We start from the raw sequence: 20,923 nt of genomic DNA, 5'->3' as shown, positions 1-20,923 counted from the left end.
TTCATTAGTTTGTCCTGATAGCTGGTAAACAAATGGCTTCATAGTAAAATATTATGGAAGAGCAACTAGATGATAAATAGTATGAGAAAATTGCCTAGCAGATGTAGCCCAATCAGACTCTGCATCTTGCTCTGCCATTTGATAATACAATCTTAGCCTCAGCACCACATTCCCATTCTCTCCACATACAGATTGACTTTCTTGTACTTTAAATATCTCTCAGACTCCAGGTTGAATTTACTCAAATACCCTGCCTCCACAGCTCCACGGGGTAGAAAATTCCAAAGATCACGACCCTCTGAAAGACAAAGTTCTTTTTCATCTCCAACTTAAATCAAAGACTCCTTATTCTGAATCTAGGCTCCCTAGTTCTAAATACCTGATATCAGAGAAATATCCACTGCTCATTCTGCCCACCTACCTGCCTCTCAGAAACTCATATGTTTCAGTAAGATTATGACTCATGCAGTGGGTATAGGTCAAACTTTCTCGACCTCTCTTCATGCGTCAACCCCTTAATTGTAGGGATCAACTGAGTGACAAGAAAATAAGATAAATAATATTTACAAAATATTAGAATTTAACATGCATCTAATGAGATCTAATGCTCTGCTTTCTTTGAACAGTAATCTCAGCACATTTCCGTGTTTGCGAGCCTTATGCAGATATCAAGGGACGCTATCATTTCGGTTTCCACTGCCCACGCCTATCAGACAGCAAAAGCTACATGTTATGTTGTCATCATAACAGCACGGTCTTCAAGTATTGCTGCAACGAGACCGAGTTTCAGGCAGTCATGCAGATGAACATAACAGGCCAGCCAGAGGGATACATGCATAAGTAAGTGCAGAAGCTCTTGAGATCTGGTCAGGTTCTTTGGCTCTTGATATTTAAAAAAATGTGTAAGTTGTTAATGATAAGAAACAGTATTTTGTCAATGTTGCAGATAAAGTAATGAACATGGGCCTTAATTTTGTTTACCAGTTTGAATTGATCAGAATGCATGCATTCTGCTCAATTCATGCATTAGCGTTCTGGGAGATTGGAATTCCAGCTGGCCATCCAAATAGCACACGTTAATTAGAAACACAAGAAATTCTGTAGATGCTGGAGGTGCAGGGCAACACATACAAAATGCTGGAGGAACTCAGCAGTTCAGACAGCATGTACGGAAATGAATAAAATGTTGATGTTTTGGGCTGAGACTCTTCTTCAGGACAGGAAAGGAAGGCGGAAAGATGCCAGAATGAAAAGGTGAGGATGGGGAAGTAGGATTATCTAGAAGAATGATAGGTGAAGCCAGGCGGGTGGGAAAGGTAAAGGGCTGGAGAAGAAAGAATCTGAAGGGAGAGGAGAGTGGACCATGGGAGGAAGGGAAAAAGGAGGGACACCAGGAGGTGGTGATAGGCATGCAAGGAGAATAGGAAAGAGGCCAGAGTGGGGAATAGAAGAAGAAGGAAGGAGGAAAGGGAAATTTTTACTGGAAGGGGAAATCGATGTTCATGCCATCAAGTTGGAGGCTACTCAGACAGAACATGTTGCCCTTCCATCCTGAGAGGGGACCTGGAAAGGAAAGCCTCATCCTGGGAACAGATGTGGTGGAGATGAAAGAACTGGGAAAAGAGAATAGTATTTTTACAGAAGACCAGTGGGGAAGAGGTATAGTCAAGATAACAGTGGAAATCGAGTTTATAAAAGAAGTCAGAAGACAGTTTGGCGAGAGAGAGAGAGAGAGAGAAAGAGGAGGAAGTTGTCAGAAATGGACCAATTGTATTTAAGGGCAGAGTAGAAGTTGGAGGCAAAGTTGATGAAATTGATGATCACAGCATGCGTGCATGGAGCAGCACCAACACACATGTACTGCAGGAAGAGGTGGGGATCATTACCATGAAAGACTCCAAAATGGACAATGGAAAACCTGACATTGCTGGGGCCCATGGTTACCCCTTAGGTTTGCAGAAAGTGGGAGGAGCCAAAGGAGAAATCATTGAGGGTGAAGACCAGATGGAGGGGGTTGCTGGTGGAGGAGAACTGGTTGACTCTTTTAATGAGAAAGAAGCGGAGAACTTTAAAGCCTTCTTGATAGGGGATAGAAGTGTCTAGGGACTGGACATCCATAGTGAAAATGAGGCAGTTAGTGCCAGAGAATTGAAAGTTTTTGAGGAGATATAGGGCACATGAAGTGTCCGGATGTAGATGAGAATAGACTTAACCAGGGGGGATAGATGGAGTTGAGATATGTAGGAACAATTCAGTGGGGCAGGAGCAGGCAGACAATGGGCCTACCCAGATAGTCAGGCGTGTTGATCTTGGGTAGGAGGTAGAAATGAGAATTACAGGGTAAGAGAACTGTGAGTTTCGTGGCAGTGGTTGGGGGTTCTCCAGAGTTGATGAGGCTAGTGATGGTGTTGGAGACAATTTTGTGATGATCCAGAGTGTGATCTTTTTCAATGGGTAGGTAAGAGGAAGTCTCTGAGAGTTGCAGCCTGTCCTCAGCAAGATGGAGGTCTGTCCGCAACATTAAAACAGCAAACCCTTTGTCTGCAGGTTTGATGGTAAGGTTGGGATTGATGCAGAGACAGTGAAGGGCAGATTTGCTCAGCGGGCGTAAGGTTTGAGAACAAGTGAGAAGTGCTGAAGTTGAGCTGGTTGATGTCTAAATCTGCAATCCAAGGTGAAAGGAATCAGAGACCCAGAGCAGGGTGTCCATGAAGAGAAGGAGCGTTGAAGACAGGAGAATAGGTCATCAGTACGGGTTGGGTGACTCTTGCCAAAGAAATGGGCTTGGAGATGGTGGCAATAGAAGAAGAGCTCAATGTCATAGTGGGTGCGAAACTCACTGAGGTGCAGGCAAAGCGGGACAAAGGTAAGGTCCTTGCTGAGGACAGAACCTTCTGCCTCGGGGAGAGGAAGGTTGGAAGGAATGGTGAAGATACTGCAGGGATTAGAGTTGGGATTAGAGGGGCAAGGAGAGTTACTTGCGTCGGAGTAGTAGGGAGGGTTGGGGTTTTCATGGAAGGTGGGAAGGGATGAAGATGGTGTATCTGACTTCTCAAGAGGTGATGGGGGAGCCTGAGAGACCCGGGGTTGGTGAGTGGTGGTGGGGAAAGGGGTGCCTGTGGTTCTAGCGGCAGCGAGAATAACTTCAACCCAAAGGGGCTGGCAGCATAAGTCTGGGCTGCAGCCAAAGCTAGAGGCTGCATAATTTGCATTCTGGAGATGTCCAGGGTCATTGGAGCTGGAGTTGATGATTGTATATCTGGTTCAGAGGAGTCCAAGGCTGTCAGACTGGATTCAGAGTTGGCAGGATCTGTAGTCTTGGGGATGTCCAATCAACTTGAGGTCCAAGCGGGAGGCAACAGGAAGGGTCCAGGCGCATTGGAACAGGAGTTGGAGTCTGAGGGATCCACAGCTGGAGACGGGTGATCTTCTGATCCTTCCTGAAAACAAGGATGGCAAAGAACTTGTGGTTCAAGGCATGGATCCTGTGCAGGATGAAATGTAGAAGTCTATTACAGGCAAAGGAGATAGAGGCCTAGAGCTGTGGCAGAAACTGGGACAGAGCCTGCAGGTATCTCTGCATTGCAGAAAGAGTGGCATGTAGAATTCAGAGGGAAAAGCAATCAACTGAATGTAGTTACCTGGGATCCTTGGTGGCACCAAGCTGAGAGGCCTGAAGATGGTGCTGGAAGCCATGTGGTATAAGATGGCAGCGAAGACAAGTTCCCAGGAAGGATACATGGCTGTTGTAGTGAGTCTGGATGAGTACGTGATCAAAGAGCCAGAAGACAGCAGAGATCATAGAGAAGGAGCAGAGATAGAGGGTCTCACTGAACTCCCTTCGAAGAAAAGATTTAAGGTAGTCATCCCTGGAAGAGACTTCGCAGTGGAGCAGCAAATCTAAACTACAAGAGAAACTGCAGATGCTGGAAATCCAGGGCAACACAATCAAAATGCTGGAGGAACTCAGCAGGAAAGGTAGCATCTATGGAAGTGAATAAACAGTCGTTCTGGGCCAAAACATTGACACACAAATCAATCTGGATTAATTAGGTAGGGTGAGATGGACGTTGATGGAAACAAATTTGTAGAAAGTGGTAGGATTATGTATGCCTCTTAAAAGGAATACTATTTTGGATTTCATAAGTTTGTCTTTTTTAACTAAAATAATTCATCATGCTGAATCCCTGATCTGTGCTAATCACAAATGAGAGAATATTAGCCACAACCCAAATAAAAATTGACCAGTTCTTCAACGCAATTTGTTACTGGTCAATGCAAAACTGATGTGTGTTAACGTGTGTTAAACTCTACACGTATGTCCAGTTCCACACGTAACAATTGGTTCATCGGGCAAAAAAGATTTCCAGAAACTTATTTCACCATGAGCTATAGTCTTTAGGAAGGAATATAGCACCATTTGGAAAAGGGTAAAATAAGGCATGTTATTGATTTGATTAGGTATTTAAAATTTCTCTACAAATCAATTTTACATTGCCAGAATAGAGTGCACAAGGGAAATGTTTGGTTATTATTTCTTTTAAAATTAAACACATTTGTTAATCTTTTCATTCATTAATTTTCTTAAATTTTCTGTTTAACCGTAAAATGTATGTAAGTTACTTCCTTGGTCCTGATAGGTTATTCTGCTGCTTTTGGTGGTGAAGTGTGAGTTATTGCTTTCCATTTTGTATCTCTGATCACTTCCACTGCTTTGAGTGAAAATGGCCGATCAAATGAAAGGAAGCTTCAGGATTATGGTCAAAGAGGTTCATTATCCAGTGTAACACACACAAAATGCTGGAGGAACTCAGCAGGTAAGGCAGCATCTATGGAGAGGAATAAACAGTCAATGTTTAGGGCTGGACTGGAAAGGATGGGGGAAGAAGCAGGTGAGGGTGTACAAGCTAGCAAGTGACAGGTGAAGCCAGGTGAGAGGGAAGGTGATTGAGTGGGGGAGGGGAATGAAGATGGAGGGTGATGGGTGGGAAAGGTGGTCTGAAGAAGAAAGAATCTTCTTCATTATCCATCTGAATGTAGAAGTAGTGCTATTAATTCTGCATATTAAGCACCCAATTAAATAGAAAAAAATGGTATTTCAAAATTAGAAGTGATTATGCTGTACCTAGATGAGAATCCAGATGGAGATTTATTAATGGTATATGGATTTAAATAATATATCATCTCCTTATTTAAATAAAGTGGAACTCATCTGGAACATTATATCAGTATAACTTTTGATTGGAGTCAATATTCCATTGACTGCTAAAATCTGCCTATGACAAAATTACTGTTCAGTAGCTGTAACGAATGTCCTTTGCAGGACTTATATGCTCTGAACTGTGTCTCATATTCAGGCTGACAGACACTATATGCTTCATCACAGTATCATAGTGTATCTCTCATGATTGGACTAATAAATGTTGAACTCTCCTTCTCAATGCTGGACTAGGAGGCATAAAACTCTCACCACTGAACTGAAAAGGCTGTCTTTTTCGTTGTTAGACCAAGAGGCACTGAATACTTTTACTTACTGCTGACTGACGTATGTTGAACCCTTCCTTTTATGGTCAGGCCAACAGACATAGAGCTCTCCCTCTCATTGTTGGCCTGACAGGCTCCTATCTCTCCCTGACATCGACAGACTAACAGACACCGAACTCTCCCTCTCACTGTAGAACTGATAAGGTGGGAACTGTTCCTTTCTCCACCTCCTCTTCACAAAGAGCTAAATGTTTTCAATTCAATCTCTATCAAGCGCTTCAGATTTGCAAAGATATGTTTGTATGCTATAAAGTAAAAGGCTTGGATTTTCCTACTTTGATATATCAGCCCAGTCATGCTTTCTGCACTGAACTACCTTCAGACAATTTCAAGTCTTCTGTATGAGTAATGCTTATTGCAGAATTACCAACTTGCTGTTGTTGGTTTAGCTCTCAATCTCACTCTACTCTGTTTGCAATCCTCTCCATGGAGTCAAGGGAAATGACTTAAATTAATGCGTTTTTAATAAGGTTTTGCTGGTTCATTATTGATTGCAAAATTCCAGCTAGATAGTCATGCAACAAAACACAACTGTGTTTCAAATGGCATAAATACTCTGTCTTTAAAAATGTTAATTATAATTTATGAGGATTATGATTTACTCAGATAACTGAAATATAATAGATATTAAATAATTTTCTTTATTCTGTACTGTAACTCATATTTCATTTTCTATCTTAATCAAATTTGTATGTTCCAATATATGTTCAGAATTCTAAATGTCCATTATCTTTCCTGTTTTGCTGTCTGTGAGAATTCTTTAACGTCATTCATAGTTATTAAATGTTCTGATTAAGGCACTAACCAATGACAGCAGTCAACATCCAAAAAGGGAAATTCCGTGCCTCTGAGCTCAATGGTCATTGTGGGAAGCTTTTTTTTCTTTGAAGGTCAAATACAAATGTCACTGCTTTCCAAACTCGAGGCCAATTAAATTTATAGCATTGCCATATATCTTGGCCATTAACAGATGATCTGCTCAGCTCAATCCCAGTTCCTACTTCTCGGCCTTTGCACAAAACATAGAAGTTTAAAAATATAGTTAGGGTTTCAGTCTTAACAACTATTCCAGAGACTGAATCCCAGATCCTCATTATTTTCACAACTCTGCTCTAACTTTTACATTAAGTTGATACCCTTTGATTGTTTAGCTCTCTACTATGGGTAATGGGCCTTTCCCGTGGGATCCAGGTTATTTGAGATCCATGTTGTGTTCGTAAGGCAGATAGAAAATTGGCTGGGTCATACAAGACCATAGTAGGGAATTGCGGAACAGCTCTGTAGCACTTACACACTGCAGTAGAGATCAAGGGGATGGCTTTGTAACAGAGAGATAATGGGTGATCTTGCAGGGCTTGTCCCAGACAAGTGTAGCTAGAATCAATTCAAGCCAACCCAAACCACATATTACAGGCTAAAGTAAACTATTGTAAACTCATACATGGTTACCCACCTAGCAAATATCCCATAAACTCCAGCACACAAACTTGCCATTGTACATATGAACTGCTCATGGCTCACATAACACACAACTGCTGAAGCTTAATGGCTCGTATAGGCCCTGAAACTTGACACTGCCAGAGGCTTACCTCACTCTATTTATATATTAGCATTTACAGGGAAGAACTAAAAGGGAAAACTGTAGATAAGAAAACTTTGGATTGGGAAGCATACATTCCATGATGAGTGACTCCCAACTGACATTAGGTTGGAATAAACAAAAAGTTTGTTCAAAGGTCGAAGTAAATTTAATATTCAAACACATATATGTCACCATATACAACCCTGAAATGCATCTTCTTGCCAGCATACACAGTAAATCAAGAAAGACAATAGAATCAATGAAGGACCACGCCCAACTGGAAGGACAAACAATGTGCAAAAAGCAATGAACTATGCAAATACAAAAGAGAAAGAATGTATTAATAAATAAGTAAACAATAAATTTCAAGACCATGAGATGAAGTGTCCTTGAAGGTCAGTCCGTAGTTTGTGGGAACATTTCAGTGATGTGTTCAGTGAAGTTATCCCCTTTGATTCAAGAGCCTGATGGCTGAAATGTAAAAACTGTCCCAGAACCTCAAGTCAAGTCGCTTTTATTGTCATTTCAACCATAATTGCTGGTACAGTACACAGTAAAAACTAAACAACATTCCTCCAGGACCATGGTGCTACATGAAACAACACAAAACTACACTAGACTACGTGAAACAACACAAAACTTCAGACCTCAGACCTAGACTTAGACTTCAGACCTACATGGGACTACATAAAGTGCACAAAACAGTGCAAGACAGTACAATAATTAATAAGCAAGACAATAGGCACAGTAAAGGACAAATTACAATATAATAAATTATGTAAATGTATATGTAAATGTTTACAATGTAGACAATGTTTTAGCAGGAATTGATAAAGAAATGAGCAAAAATTGCAAAGGGAGTGGAGTGGTGTTCAGTTGAGTATATGTTTGTGTGTGTGTGCGTGTAGATTGGTGTCAGACTACTCTGGCAATTGAGGAGTCTAATGGCTTGGAGGAAGAAACTGTTACACAGTCTGGTCGTGAGAGAAATGCTTTGGTACCTTTTGCTAGATGGCAGGAGGGAGAAGAGTTTGTATGAGGGGTGCGTGGGGTCCTTCATAATGCTGTTAGCTTTGTGGATGTAGCGTGTGGTGTAAACGAGAGAGATCCCGAAGATCCCTTCATGGGTCCTGATGCTCCTGAACCTTCTTCTTGATAGCTTCAGTGAGAAGAGAGCATGGCCTGGATGGTGGGGTTCCTTGATGATGGATGCTGCTTTCCTGCAATAGCGCACCATGTCGATGTGCTCATTGGTGGGGAGGGTTTTACCGGTGATGGACTGGGCAATATCCACTAACTCTTGGAGGATTTTCAGTACAATGGCATTGATTTTTCCATACAAGGCTCATGATTCTCCGGCTTCCTCCTCCTTAATTTTAGTAATCAGCTCCTTGGTCTTGCTGACATTAAGTGAGAGATTGTTGTGGCACCACTCAGCCAGAGCTTTGATTCGGCCAACAACAGTGGTGAAGTCAGCGAAGTTAAATTTGGAACTGGAGCTGTACTTAGCCTCACAGCCATAAGTATAAAATGAGTAGAGCAGGGAGTTAAGCACACAACTGTGTGGTGCATCTGTGCTGAGCGAAATTGTGGAGGAAATGTTGCCAATCTGAACTGACTGGGGTCTGCAAGTGAGGAGATCAAGGATCCAGTAATTGCACAGGGGGTTCTGAGGTCAAGGTCTTGAAGCTTATTGATTTTTGATGGTTATATGGCAGGGTGATGAGAGCCGGTGTGATAGAGCTGAGGATGAGCCAGCAGGTTCACAAGCAGATGATGGGTGTAATGTGAATGTAAGGAAGGACAAGCCATTGACTGGATACAAATGCAGACAGTGCAAAGAGTTAAATTGTATCACAGAGGCAAAATTCAAAAGGGCAAAGAATGCAGGACTGAAGGTGCTGTATCTAAATGCACGTAGTATTCGGAATAAGGTGGAGGAACTTGTGGCACAATTAGAGATTGCTTGGTATGACATTGTGGGCATCACTGAGTCGTGGCTCAAACAAGGTCCTAATTGGGAGCTTACTATCAAAGGATATACTTTGTATTGAAAGGACAGGCATAGGCGGTGGTGTGGCTCTGTTGGTGAGAGATGGAATTACATCGTTAGAAAGAGGTGGCAAAGGGTTAAAGAATGTCAAATCTTTGTGGGTGGAGTTAAGAAACTGCAAGGGTATAAAGCCATTATGGGAATCATATATAGGCTTCAAAATTGTAGCCAAGATGTGGGGTTGAGATGTGAATTCATGTCACAATTGTGATGAGGGCCTTCAATGCACAAAGGGATTGGAAAAATAAAGTTGGTGTTGGATCACAAGAGAGGAGAATTGTTGAATGCCTACGAGATGGCAGCTTGTGCTTGAGCCTACTCGGAGAAAGGTGTTGTGATTTGGTGTTGTGTAATAATCCAGATTTTATTAGGGAGTTTAAGGTAAAGAAACCTTAGGTAGCAGTGATCATGATGTTATTGAATTCACACTGCAATTTGAGAGGGTGAAGCATGTCAGATGTATGAATATCTCAATGGAATAAAGAGAATTACAGAGGCATGAGACAGGAGTTTGCCCAGATGGTTTGGGGGGGGATATTGGTGGGGACAATGGTTGAGCAGAGGTGGCTGAAGTTTCTGGGAATAGTTCACAAGGCACATTATAGATATGTCCCACAGCAGAAAAAGTTTTCAAATGGCAGGAGTAAGCAACCATGGCTGACAAGGGAAATTAAGGACTGCATAAAAGCCAAGGAAAGAACATATAATGTAGCAAAAGTGAGTGGGAAGTTGGATGATTGGGATATTTTTTAAATCCAACAAAAGGCAACTAAAAAGGTCATAAGAAGGAAAAAGATGAACTATGAGGGCAAACTAGCTTATAGTAAAAAAAGCAGCATACTAATTTTTTTTCAGTTATATAAAGAGTAAAAGGGAGGTGAAAGTTGATATTGGACCACTGGAAAATGATGCTGGTGACGTAGTAAGAAGGACAAAGAAATGCTCGATGAACTTAATAAGGACTTTGCATCATTCTTTACTGTGGAAGACATTAGCAGTGTGCCGGAGGACTGTGAGTGTCAGGGAGAAGGAATGAGTACCATTGCTATTACAAAGGAAAACGTGTCAGGTGAACTGAAAGGTCTTAAGGTGAATAAGTCACCTGGGCCAGATGGGCTATATCTCAGAGTTCTGAAAGAGATTGCTGGAGAGATAGCAGATGTATTGGTTATGATTTTTCAAGAATCACTTGATTCTGGCATGGTTCTGAAGGACTGAAAAATTGCAAATATCAATCCACTACTTAAGAAGAGAGGAAGGCAAAAAAAAGAAAATTATAGGCCAGTTAGCTTAACCACAGTGATTGGGAAAGTATTGGTGTCCATTATTAGGACAAGGTTTCTGGATACTTGGAGACTAATGACAAAATAAGCAAAGTCAGCAGGGAAATCTTGCCTGACAAATCTGTTACAGTTCTTCGAGGAAGTAACAAACAGGGTGGACAAAGGAGAGGCAGTGGATGCAATTGACTTAGATTTTCATTTGATAAGGTGCCACACATGAGGCTGCTTAACCAGATAAAATCCAATGGCATTACAGGAAAGATACTGGCATGGATAAAGGAATGGCTGACAGGTAGGAGGCAGCAAGTGGGAATAAAGGGGGCCTTTTCTGGCTGCCCATATCTAGTAGTGTTCCTCGGGAGTCAGTATTGGGACCACTACTTTTCACATCATTTGTCAATAATTTGGATAATGGAATTGATGTCTTTGTGGCAAAGTTTACAGATGACACGAAGATAGGTAGAGGGGTAGGTAGTGCTGAGGAAGCAATGCGATTGCAGCAGGACTTAAGACAAACTGCAAAAATGGACAAAAAAGTGACAGATGGAATACAGTGTTGGGAAATAGACGATAATGCATTTTGTTAAAAGGAACAAAAGTGCAGACTATTATCTAAATGGGGAGAAAATTCAAACATCAGAGGTTCAAAGGGACTTAGGAGTCTTCGTGCAAGACAACCAGAAGGATAGTTTACAGGTTGAGTCTGTGACAAAGAAGGCAAATACAATGTTGGCATTTATTTCAAGGGAAGTAGAGTATAAAAACAAGGAGATAATGCTGAGCTTCATAAGATACTAGTCAGGCCGCACTTGAAGAACTGTCAGTTTTGTAAGCAGATTGCACCTTGTCACCGAGTTTCACTTGCACTATCTTGTTCTGAGTGAAAACCACAAACTTAAAATTCTGGCTGCCAAGATGGAGGAAAACAATGGAGGGGTGCTTTTCTGACTGGAGGTCTGCAACCACAGGGATCAGTGCTAGGGCTTCTGTTGCTTGTAATTGATTTCAATGAAAATGTAGTTGGTTTGATTTGTAGGTTTGTAGATGACAGGAAGATTGGTAAGAGTTGTGGAAAGTAAGGTTTTCCAGCCTAAATAAAGTTTCCTTGTAGGTAAAGATTTTCATACCTTGCAAAAGCTTTGGTTGACAAGTGACATCATAAAAAAATCCTGAAACTAGTGCTTTATGCATTGGACAAAGCTTTGACACAAAGTAATTTCACAAAGTACATCAATTCAGGTTAATTTGAGTTTCAGATTTATTGTCTCAAATATCCTTTTCCTATTACCAATAGACAGAGACCAGTAGAATATGTGATCATTTCTATATTGTAATTTCAGTATTAAGCAATTAAAGCAATAGTCAATGTATTTCATTAAGAAAGTGATAAAAAAAAATTATCTTTAGAGCAGGTGTCAAATTGCAGAGGGGGAAATACATGATGCTGTGTTTTTTTTGGAACAGTCATTATGATCTGGAATGCAGCACCTGAAATGTTGGTGGATACAGACACAAAGCCAATTTTCCAAAGGAATTTGGATGCATACTTAAAAAGAAGAAACTTTGTTTTTTAATTGAATTGAATTGACTTTATTACTTACATCCTTCATATACATGAGGTGTAAAAATCTTTACCTCTCCATCTAAATATGCAATGTGTAATTTATAGCAATTTATAATAAACAGTATGTACAATAGGACAGGCAATATAACATAGAAATACAGTTGTGTCCGTATGAGTTAATCAGTCTGATGGCCTGGTGGAAGAAGCTGCCCCAGAGCCTGTTGGTCCTGATTCCATTTCCCAGATGGTTAGCCTGTTTCCATTCCTATTGTAGTCCACAACCAGTTCCTTTGTTTTTGCGACTTTGAGGGAGAGGTTATTTTCTTGACACCACTGTGTCAGGGTGATGACTTCTCTGTAGGATGCCTCATTATTATTTGAGATTTGGCCAATCAATGCAGTATAAATTTAATTAGCAGATTGGAGCTGATACAGTAGTGGGTCTGCAGAGAGTAAGGGAGGGGGCTTAGGACACAGCACTGAGGGGAACCTGTATTGAGGGTCAGAGGTGAGGGAGCCCACTCTTACCACCTGCCGGCAATCTGACAGGAAGTCCAGGATCCAGCTACACAAGGCAGGGTGAAGCCTTGTCGAGCCTGGAGGGAATTACTGTACAGCGTTGAGTGCTGAACTGTAGTCCAAGAACAGCATTCTCACATAAGCATCCTTACATGAAAGAACAGAGAAATTAATGGAATAATTTTTGATATATCAGATCTAGCTTGATAGCCAAAAACCTTCTCCAACCAGTATAGTTCTATATCACTGTAGTACGTTATGTAAATTAAAGAAAGACTTATACAAGCTTCATAAAGGAAAGAAAGGACGTGAGGGTAAAACATCAAATAATAGTTGGATAATGGTAAATATTTTCCTATTCTATCATCCAATTTAAAGTTGATATATCCTCTTTGAGTTTCAAGCCATCTTGTGGCATAAATAGAGGGCTAAATTGAGATATGCCACTTACTTTCATCAACTATAAAAATTTCTTGAGAATTGTCCATCCTATACTTCCTCTGTGCCAAGCATGCATGCATAATGATATGTGAACTGATTATAATAGGGATAGAAAATGATTTTGCAAGCACCCTTATGGGGAAAGGGAAGAAATATGAAATTTAGTATGGGGAACTGAAAACAAAAACGACAGGTATTAGGAGAGATGACACCAGGGTACATTCCAGAATATTGATATGGAGTGGTTAAGCAGTAATTGCAATGAAATTGCTAATACAAATTGAGAAGTTCTCTCGTCAGCATGAAGTTTCCTCACAGATAAAATATTGCATACTATACAGTAACTGTGGGGAGTATAGGAAGAGGACAAAGTATGCTAAATAATCTAATTTTTCTATCAGCATGACTTCTCTGTATATGCAAGCAATCCATTCCTAATACAGGATATTGGTTGTATTATGTTAGCATTACAAAGAATGCCCTTAGCTGTTGGAAATTATATAGTGGGCAGATTCTGCTGAACACTAGGAAAGTTATCAGGGTGATGTTACATGAAAATGGAATAAAGATAAATACATGACTACAGGCAGTTCAGTAAATTACTGGCTGCTGTTACTGGAAATTTGAATTGGTCCATGGGGATTCTAGTTGCAATATCTCTGCTGACACAAGTAGTGAAGTCAACACTGGTGAAGATTATGGATAGTGAAATTCAGCAGACACTCCGAAGAACATTATTGTTCTTCGTCTGCAGATTAAACTACAAAATTGATTCAGAAAGGGTTGTCTGCCATGGTCTATAACTGCAAAATGAAACCCTTAGTTGTAACCAGACAAATAAATCATATCCCAATTTCCCACAAGGAAATCTTTCATTACTTTGTCACTTATAAGAAAAGCCGTCATGAAGAAAAAGGCATCAACTATGGGCATAAATTAGAACAGTATCATTTCTTAATGCGATGATTACAATAAAAAGGAATTTCTCAGGTCTTGCTGATGCAGAGACTTATGAAACTGTCCTTTCATTTTAATAGTCTGGCACAATGGGGCAGTTTTAAGCCAATCTATCTAATCAGATCTAGAGACTTGGGCAAATAAAATCACTCAAGTTGCTAATTTCCATTCCCCAGCTGTCAAGAGCTGACTGGTTTGTAAATTAACCTTTTCTCCTGAGCTGGTGAAAAATACACACATTTGAAGCTAATAGGAAACTGTTCACTGGAAGAGCCAAGTTTGAAATGGTAGTGAGTTTCTTGCCAGACCTACTCAGCAAAGATTGGATCAGAACAAGAACAGGCTTTAAATGAAAATTCAATTCCTTTCATTCCCCTACTTGACTAGGAAGATGTGGATTGCTCCACTGGGCCTCATGGGGAAATCCTAGTCCCTTTCTTCTGCATTCCTACCTCCCAGTCTCAGGTCACCTTCACAAGAAGGCCTTCAGCTGTGCAAATTCAAGCTACATTATACCAATATTCTACTTTGAAGAGATGTCTTTTATATAAACTGTGGTTCTTCTTATTTGTGCTGTAGTAGAAAACATGGATAAAATGAAAGGGATGGCAGGGTAACCCTGATGATGGTGGTAGAAAGAGAGGTAGTAGAGAAGAAAGTCCACTGTTTTCAATCAGTAGAATCAGTATAGGTGGGGTAAGGAAATGACCAATGGCAAGAAGATCTGTGGGCTCATCAGAGCATACAATATACATAATGTAATATACACCTCGATAGAACAATCCTATTAATCCTCACACAGATTGGGCAGCCTTAATTAGCAAATAAAGCTTGGAGGATGAGTTCATGGATTACTTTGGAAAAAGTTCATGAGAATAATATGTTAAGGAAACAGCTAGGGAATAGGTCATGTGAGATCCAGATATTATCCAATAAGAAAGTTAATTAGTAAAGGATCCTCTGGGGAAGAGTACCGGTAATCCTAATAATAAGAAAAGAATTTCATATTAAGTTTGAGGGTGATCTGCTTTTGAGCCTTAAATAAAGTCAATTGCAGAAAATACAGGGTGAGTTTCTTGAGGTAGCTTAGAAAATTGGTTAAAAAATTAAGTAGATACGCAATGACAAATATTTAAAGACATAATTCATAATTCTCACTAAATTCAAAATCGCTTGACCGATAGAAACAGATTTGGAAATTTAGTACTGTCAACAAGGGAAATTAAGGACTGTATTAGATTAAAATAAGAGCCTTATAACGTTGCTTAAAGAAGCAATATTTGATGATTGAGAGGGTTGAAATGCTCAGCAAATAATGACCATGAAGTCAAAGTGGCGAGGTTAACTATTGAAGTGCCATGAAGATAGCTGCCTGGACTTGAGTTATTTACCACCTATCTTAATGACTTAGGAAAGAGAATAAAGTATAATGCATCTCAGTCTGTTATTGATACGAACCTTGGCAGGAAGTTAGACTATAAGAAAGACAAAAGACACCACAAAAAGAGACAGCCAAATTAAGTAATTGTACAGAAAGGAGCAATTGGAGTATAACGTGACAGACGCTGCAGTTATCCATGATATTTGTAAGAATGGAAGGTGAAACACTTTTTGAAAAATGGTGAGAGTTCAGTCATTGACTAACAGGCAGTGGCAGATTTGGGGTGGGTGTCACGGGAGAGAATGGCAAGTACTCACATTTGCTTCTACTTTTAGAACACAGAACAGTACAGCACATTCCGGCCCTTTCAAGATATTCTAAGATCAGTCTAATCCTTCCTTCCTACATAACTCTCCATTTTTCTTTCATCCATGTGTCTATCTAAGAGTTTTGTAAATACCCTCTATACATTTGCTTCTGCCACTACCCCTTTGTAGGGTGTTTCATGCAGCCACCATTCTGTGTGTAAAGAACTTACAGTACCTTTGATATTCCCTCTATAAGTTCTTCCAATGACCTTAGCCAATTAGCTATTTCTGCCCTAGATAAAGTCTGGCTATCCACTATCTCTGTCTGTTTATGTTCTATTACCCCACTTGGAGCACCTGATGTAGACAGTGTATACAACATATTGAAATCCGTCCACTATTTTTACTATTGACAACCATTATGATTGAGAGCACAAGAGTCACTGGGTAAGATGTGAGAGGAGAAGATGAGGAAACTCTCCAAATAGAAAATACCCAAATAAAGTTAATGCATTTGTCCCTTGTTATTCCTCCTACAGCAACAAATCTAATGATTTATAATGGCTTCCTTATGACTGCAAACTTATTCCAAACCACAATAAATTTCCAAAAGTGGACCATAATTTGCTGTAAGAGGAAAGGTCAAATCACACATGCTCACAGTTCAATGAGTCCTTGCTCATTCATCCAAGATGATATTTTGCATGGCAAGTTTGTAATCATGTGAACTGCAAAACTCAGAGCAGCATAACCCAGAGTGGCAGATAACAAAAGCGATGAACCTGAATCATCAATCTGATGCCAAAGCTGTGGGTTGCAATCACGCTGATAATAATAGTGTAGTGTACCAGTCTGCCAGTGTTTAGTTCCACAATGCCTTCCTACAATCCACCCAGAGAAACTTGCTTTATTTGTTAGTAATCCAATGACAAACAAGAGAAAATCTATGCCATTCCCTCTCCTTCACCATTCCCCACCCCCTTTTCCCTCTCTCACCTTATCTCCTTACCTGCCCTTCACCTCCCTCTGGTGCTCCTCCCACTCTTCTTCCTTCCATGTCCTTCTGTCCTCTCCTATCAGATTCACCCTTCTCCAGCCCTGTACCTCTTTCGCCAATCAACTCCCCAAGTGATTATTTCACCCCTACCCCCTCCCTCAAGGCTTCACCTATCACCTTGTGGTTCTTCCTCCCCCTCCCACTTTCTTACTCTGACTCCTCGTCTTCTTTCCAGTCCCGATGAAGGGTCTCGGCCTGAAACGTTGACAGCGCTCTTTTCCATAGATGTTATTGGCCTGCTAAGTTCCTCCAGCATTGTGTGTGTGTTTATTAGTAAGTAGGTCGTTCCAAAAATTGTCAAAATACGTAGAAGTATCATGTCGAATTATTTCCAAGGAGTAAGTATTTATTGACGTTTCGCGTATTTCATTGATGTGTTATATAGTTTATATTTCTTTATGCTGCTACACACATATGAAACGTGATTTCTAACCTCACTCTCATTTCAGTAACTACAGTGCGCTGGTTGGAGTATGGATTTACGGTTTTTTTGTCCTGGTCTTGCTTATACTGGACCTTCTGTACTACTCTGCCATGAACTATGAGATCTGCAAATTTTACCTGTCGAAGTGGGGGATCCGAGGCAGCTGGCTGAAGCAGGACGAGAGTCAATGGAGCGGCTCCACTCAGGGACAGGGACAGTGTCAGGCTCAGGAGCAGTCCCAGGCCCATGCTCAGGCCCATTCTGCACAGACTATACAGACGCTGAAAGCTGATGTTCAGAGTCCTGCCTTGATGTCTTTTCAAACTTCAACTGCATGGTGAGTAAGCGCAGTCATTTATAAAACAGACGACAGCTGGATGCCTACAGCTGCAGATGGGTGTAAGCGTGCATGTTTAATCACATGATATTTTCTCTGACTCTCCAGGAATATCTTTGCTTCCCTCCTTACCTCTCATATATCAGTACTGATTTTTAAATATAATAGTATAGGTATGAATCAAGTCTCCAAAACCTAAGTAAAGATTCTGAATAACCAACTGAACAGACAAAGCCATTGACTGGTGGTCAGGTCACACATAGATAACATCATTAGACTTCAGTTTAAAATCTTCTGCTCAGTTTGCCAGTGTTTCGATCCCCAATGCCTTCCTACGATCTGCCTAGAGAAACTTACTTTATTAGTTAGTAAGTCTGCAACAAAATCGATAAGCTCACAAAATGGCTCATAAATTAGAAAACAGTCAATTTCATCGCTGGGCTACCGGGATCATGTTGTCTCAGATTCACAATTGGGCTTCTTATCATTGACATAGCGTATGTCGTGAAATTTGTTGTTTTGCATTAGCAAAACATTGCAATACATAAAAAAATTAAGTTGCAATAAAGATTATACTGTATTAAAAATAAATAGTGCACAAAACAGAACAAGATAGTGAGATAATTTTCAAGGTTCATGAGCTGTTGAGAATCTGATGGCGGAGGGGTAGAAGCTGTTCCTAAAACACTGAGAGTGTGCCTTCAGGCTCCTGTATCTCCCCCATAATGGTAGTCATGAAAAGAAGAAATGTTGTGCGTGGTGAGGGTCCTTCAAGGTGAATGTCACTTTCTTGAGGCACCACCTTTTGAAGATGTCCTCGATGATAGGGAGGCTAGTACGCATGATGACAATGGCTGAATCTGCAACCCCCTGCTGTTTTTCCTAATCCTGTGCACTGACTCCTTCATAACAGTCAGTGATGCAACCAGTCGGAATAATCATTTCTGTTAGATTCAGCCGCGGATTCTGCTGTGTATTAGCAATTCTTTGAAATACGACGTGGTTGCTCAGAATAATTAGACTGATGAATAATAAATAACTGATTAAACTGTTTTTATATTTATTTTAAGGTTATGTTAGAAATATAAACAATTTATTAAATATCTGAAAATGACGTTCACAGATTATAATATAGAAGATTAAACCTTATCTCAGCAGCAGCAAATTGGGATCAGTCTTTTTATCAGAAGACCAGCATAAAAATTCATTCTAACAACTCCAGAAGAAATTGTACTGGAGTAAAACACCATTACATCATAGTTCTGGACAAGTTCACACATGTCAGAAAATTCAGTTCCTGAGATTTAAGTAGATTTTTCTCCAGTATGATTTTGAACCTTACAGATATGAAAAATAACAGTTTTTATTTGTAAACAGAGCCACCGGATTTCACAAATCCACTTTAGAATGGCTGCAAAGGCGAGCCAGTGACCTACAGGCCGCTGAGATTAATGGTGGGAAGGTTACTGAGACATTAGATTTATCTGATTTGTAAAAACAAGGACTGGTTGGGGACATTCAGCATGGCTGCATGTGTGGGAAATAGTGTCTCACAAATTCACTGAGTTATTTCAGAAGAGGTGACCGAGAGAGGTCAGGTAGGTAGATGTCTACATAGACTTCAGAAAGGCTTTTGATGTAATACGCTTATCAGGGGATTAGATCCTTTGGCATCCAGGGTCATGGCCAACTGGCAATAAAATCGTCTTAATGGAAGGAGACAGAGTGATGGTGGAAGGTTGTTTCTCAGATTGGAGGCCTGTGACCAGTGTTGTGGTGTTGGATTCCCTGCTGTTTGTCACCTATATTAATTTAGATGGAAATGTGGAATGATTAGTAAGTTTACAGGTGACACCAAATTTGGTAATGTGGTAGTTAACAAGGAAGGCTATCTAAGGTTTCAACAGAATCTAGGTCAACTAGGAAAATAAATTTACAGTATTTCTGATTCCAGTCATGACAATTCTAAACGAAATGTTTAATTAGCTTTGTCCCAAAAACAAAATGCTATAGATGCTGTAAATCTAAAGTAAGCCAGCACTTGTAGAAAGAATGTTTCCAGTCAATGAACCTATGGTAGTTCTGAAGTATTTTGGTTCACCCTGATGCTGTATTAATGTAAGTACTTGTTTTTCTGGCTGAGATGTACTCCAGAAACACTGCACTATGTATTGGCATGCCACCTGAAGTAAGCTGGGTAAGAATACAAGCATAAAGTGGTTAGGATTTAGATCTGGAAGTCCAATAGTAAAAACCTCAGCTTCTGATAAAAACTAACATGAGATCTGCATGCTGCACTATAGCACATAAGTGACTGGAACAGTACTGTCAATCTCAACGTAGCAGCTAAATTGTTCCCAGTTCAGCTGGAATCGGGTATGGTCTGTTAGAGCTATCGTTATGCTTTTCTAGTGCTGAACTAATGGATTGCCTTTAGGACTGTAATGAGAGACTGTTATAACAGAAGAGTTCGGTGATGTATTAACTCATTTCAGATTTTATTTCTATATGATACATGGCATTTAATTCTAAGTATTAATTTAGAGTACAGATAAGTTGAGCATTAATCACACTTAAAGGTTTCCAGTAATTTGCACTTGATAATTATGGCCTATAACGTACCTGTCAATATTCTGATGGGAGAAAGCTGAAGCAACAACTATTTGTAGAAGCTTGCTGTGTGGAAACTGGCCGGAGCTTTTCCTACCTTGCAGCAATGACAATACTTCAAAAAATACTGCTTTGGCTTTAAAAGAGGGGAGTGTCTGAGGTCATGAAAGGTAATAAATAAATGCAAGAATTTACAGAATTAGACTTTCGCTCTACAGTAGTAATCACATGCCCCCTCTCAAAAAGACAAGCAGAATGAATGAAAAAATCATGGCTGGGAACATTTCCCTCCCTTTGTCTGGCTGAGAGTACTTCTCGTTACAGAAATGCACACCAGTAACATTTACAGTGCAATTAAGAACAATAACATTTACTGTATTATAAAATTCAGAGTAAATTCCCAGTGCACTCATTGGAATTTACTGTTGTAAAGAAGTGGTTTGTCACCACCAGATATATAATATGTAAAATTATACAAATAAATTTAAGTTGATAGCTCCACCTAAGATAGAAAGATAACCCAATAGCCATAACATCATGAGAAGGAAGTTGTGGAAATTAGGATAATTGGCCAAGGCTGACTCAACCAAACAAGAGTGGGTGTGTTAGTGGCACAATGCCAATGTGGCAAAAATAGAGGCTTGGCATAGCATTGAATTCAAGTCTAATCTGTACAGTTTGTTTGCAAGCAATTGTTGCAACAATTTATTTCACAAAGAAAATAGCTTTATTTATAACTTAATAACTGTTAAAGAAAAATGGATCCAGGTAGTGTGAAAAGGAAATCTTAAATCACATAAAATTTAATGGTAAGGTAATTCCAACCCTTCTTTTCCCTATATCTCCTCCACTCACCCCATCCC

The 20,923-nt window shown here is 40.1% G+C and overlaps 1 protein-coding gene across 6 annotated transcripts in view; it reads left to right on the top strand.

Moving 5' to 3' along the window:
- LOC140734747 (protein shisa-like-1) overlaps positions 1–20,923 on the top strand; it is a 176,202-nt gene that overhangs the window by 141,935 nt on the left and 13,344 nt on the right. For 5 of the 6 annotated variants that reach the window (XM_073059184.1, XM_073059183.1, XM_073059179.1 and 2 more), the window contains 2 exons: positions 627–840; positions 17,139–17,454. In XM_073059184.1, the coding sequence (XP_072915285.1) occupies positions 627–840; positions 17,139–17,454 (530 nt within the window). Of the gene's footprint in view, positions 1–626; positions 841–17,138; positions 17,455–20,923 lie in introns of those variants that run through there. The other variant, XM_073059185.1, reaches the window with a different exon arrangement.

Source organism: Hemitrygon akajei, chromosome 10 (genome assembly GCF_048418815.1).
Source record: "Hemitrygon akajei chromosome 10, sHemAka1.3, whole genome shotgun sequence".
NCBI classification, from domain to species: domain Eukaryota; kingdom Metazoa; phylum Chordata; class Chondrichthyes; order Myliobatiformes; family Dasyatidae; genus Hemitrygon; species Hemitrygon akajei.
This window is presented reverse-complemented; position numbering and strand designations above follow the sequence as displayed.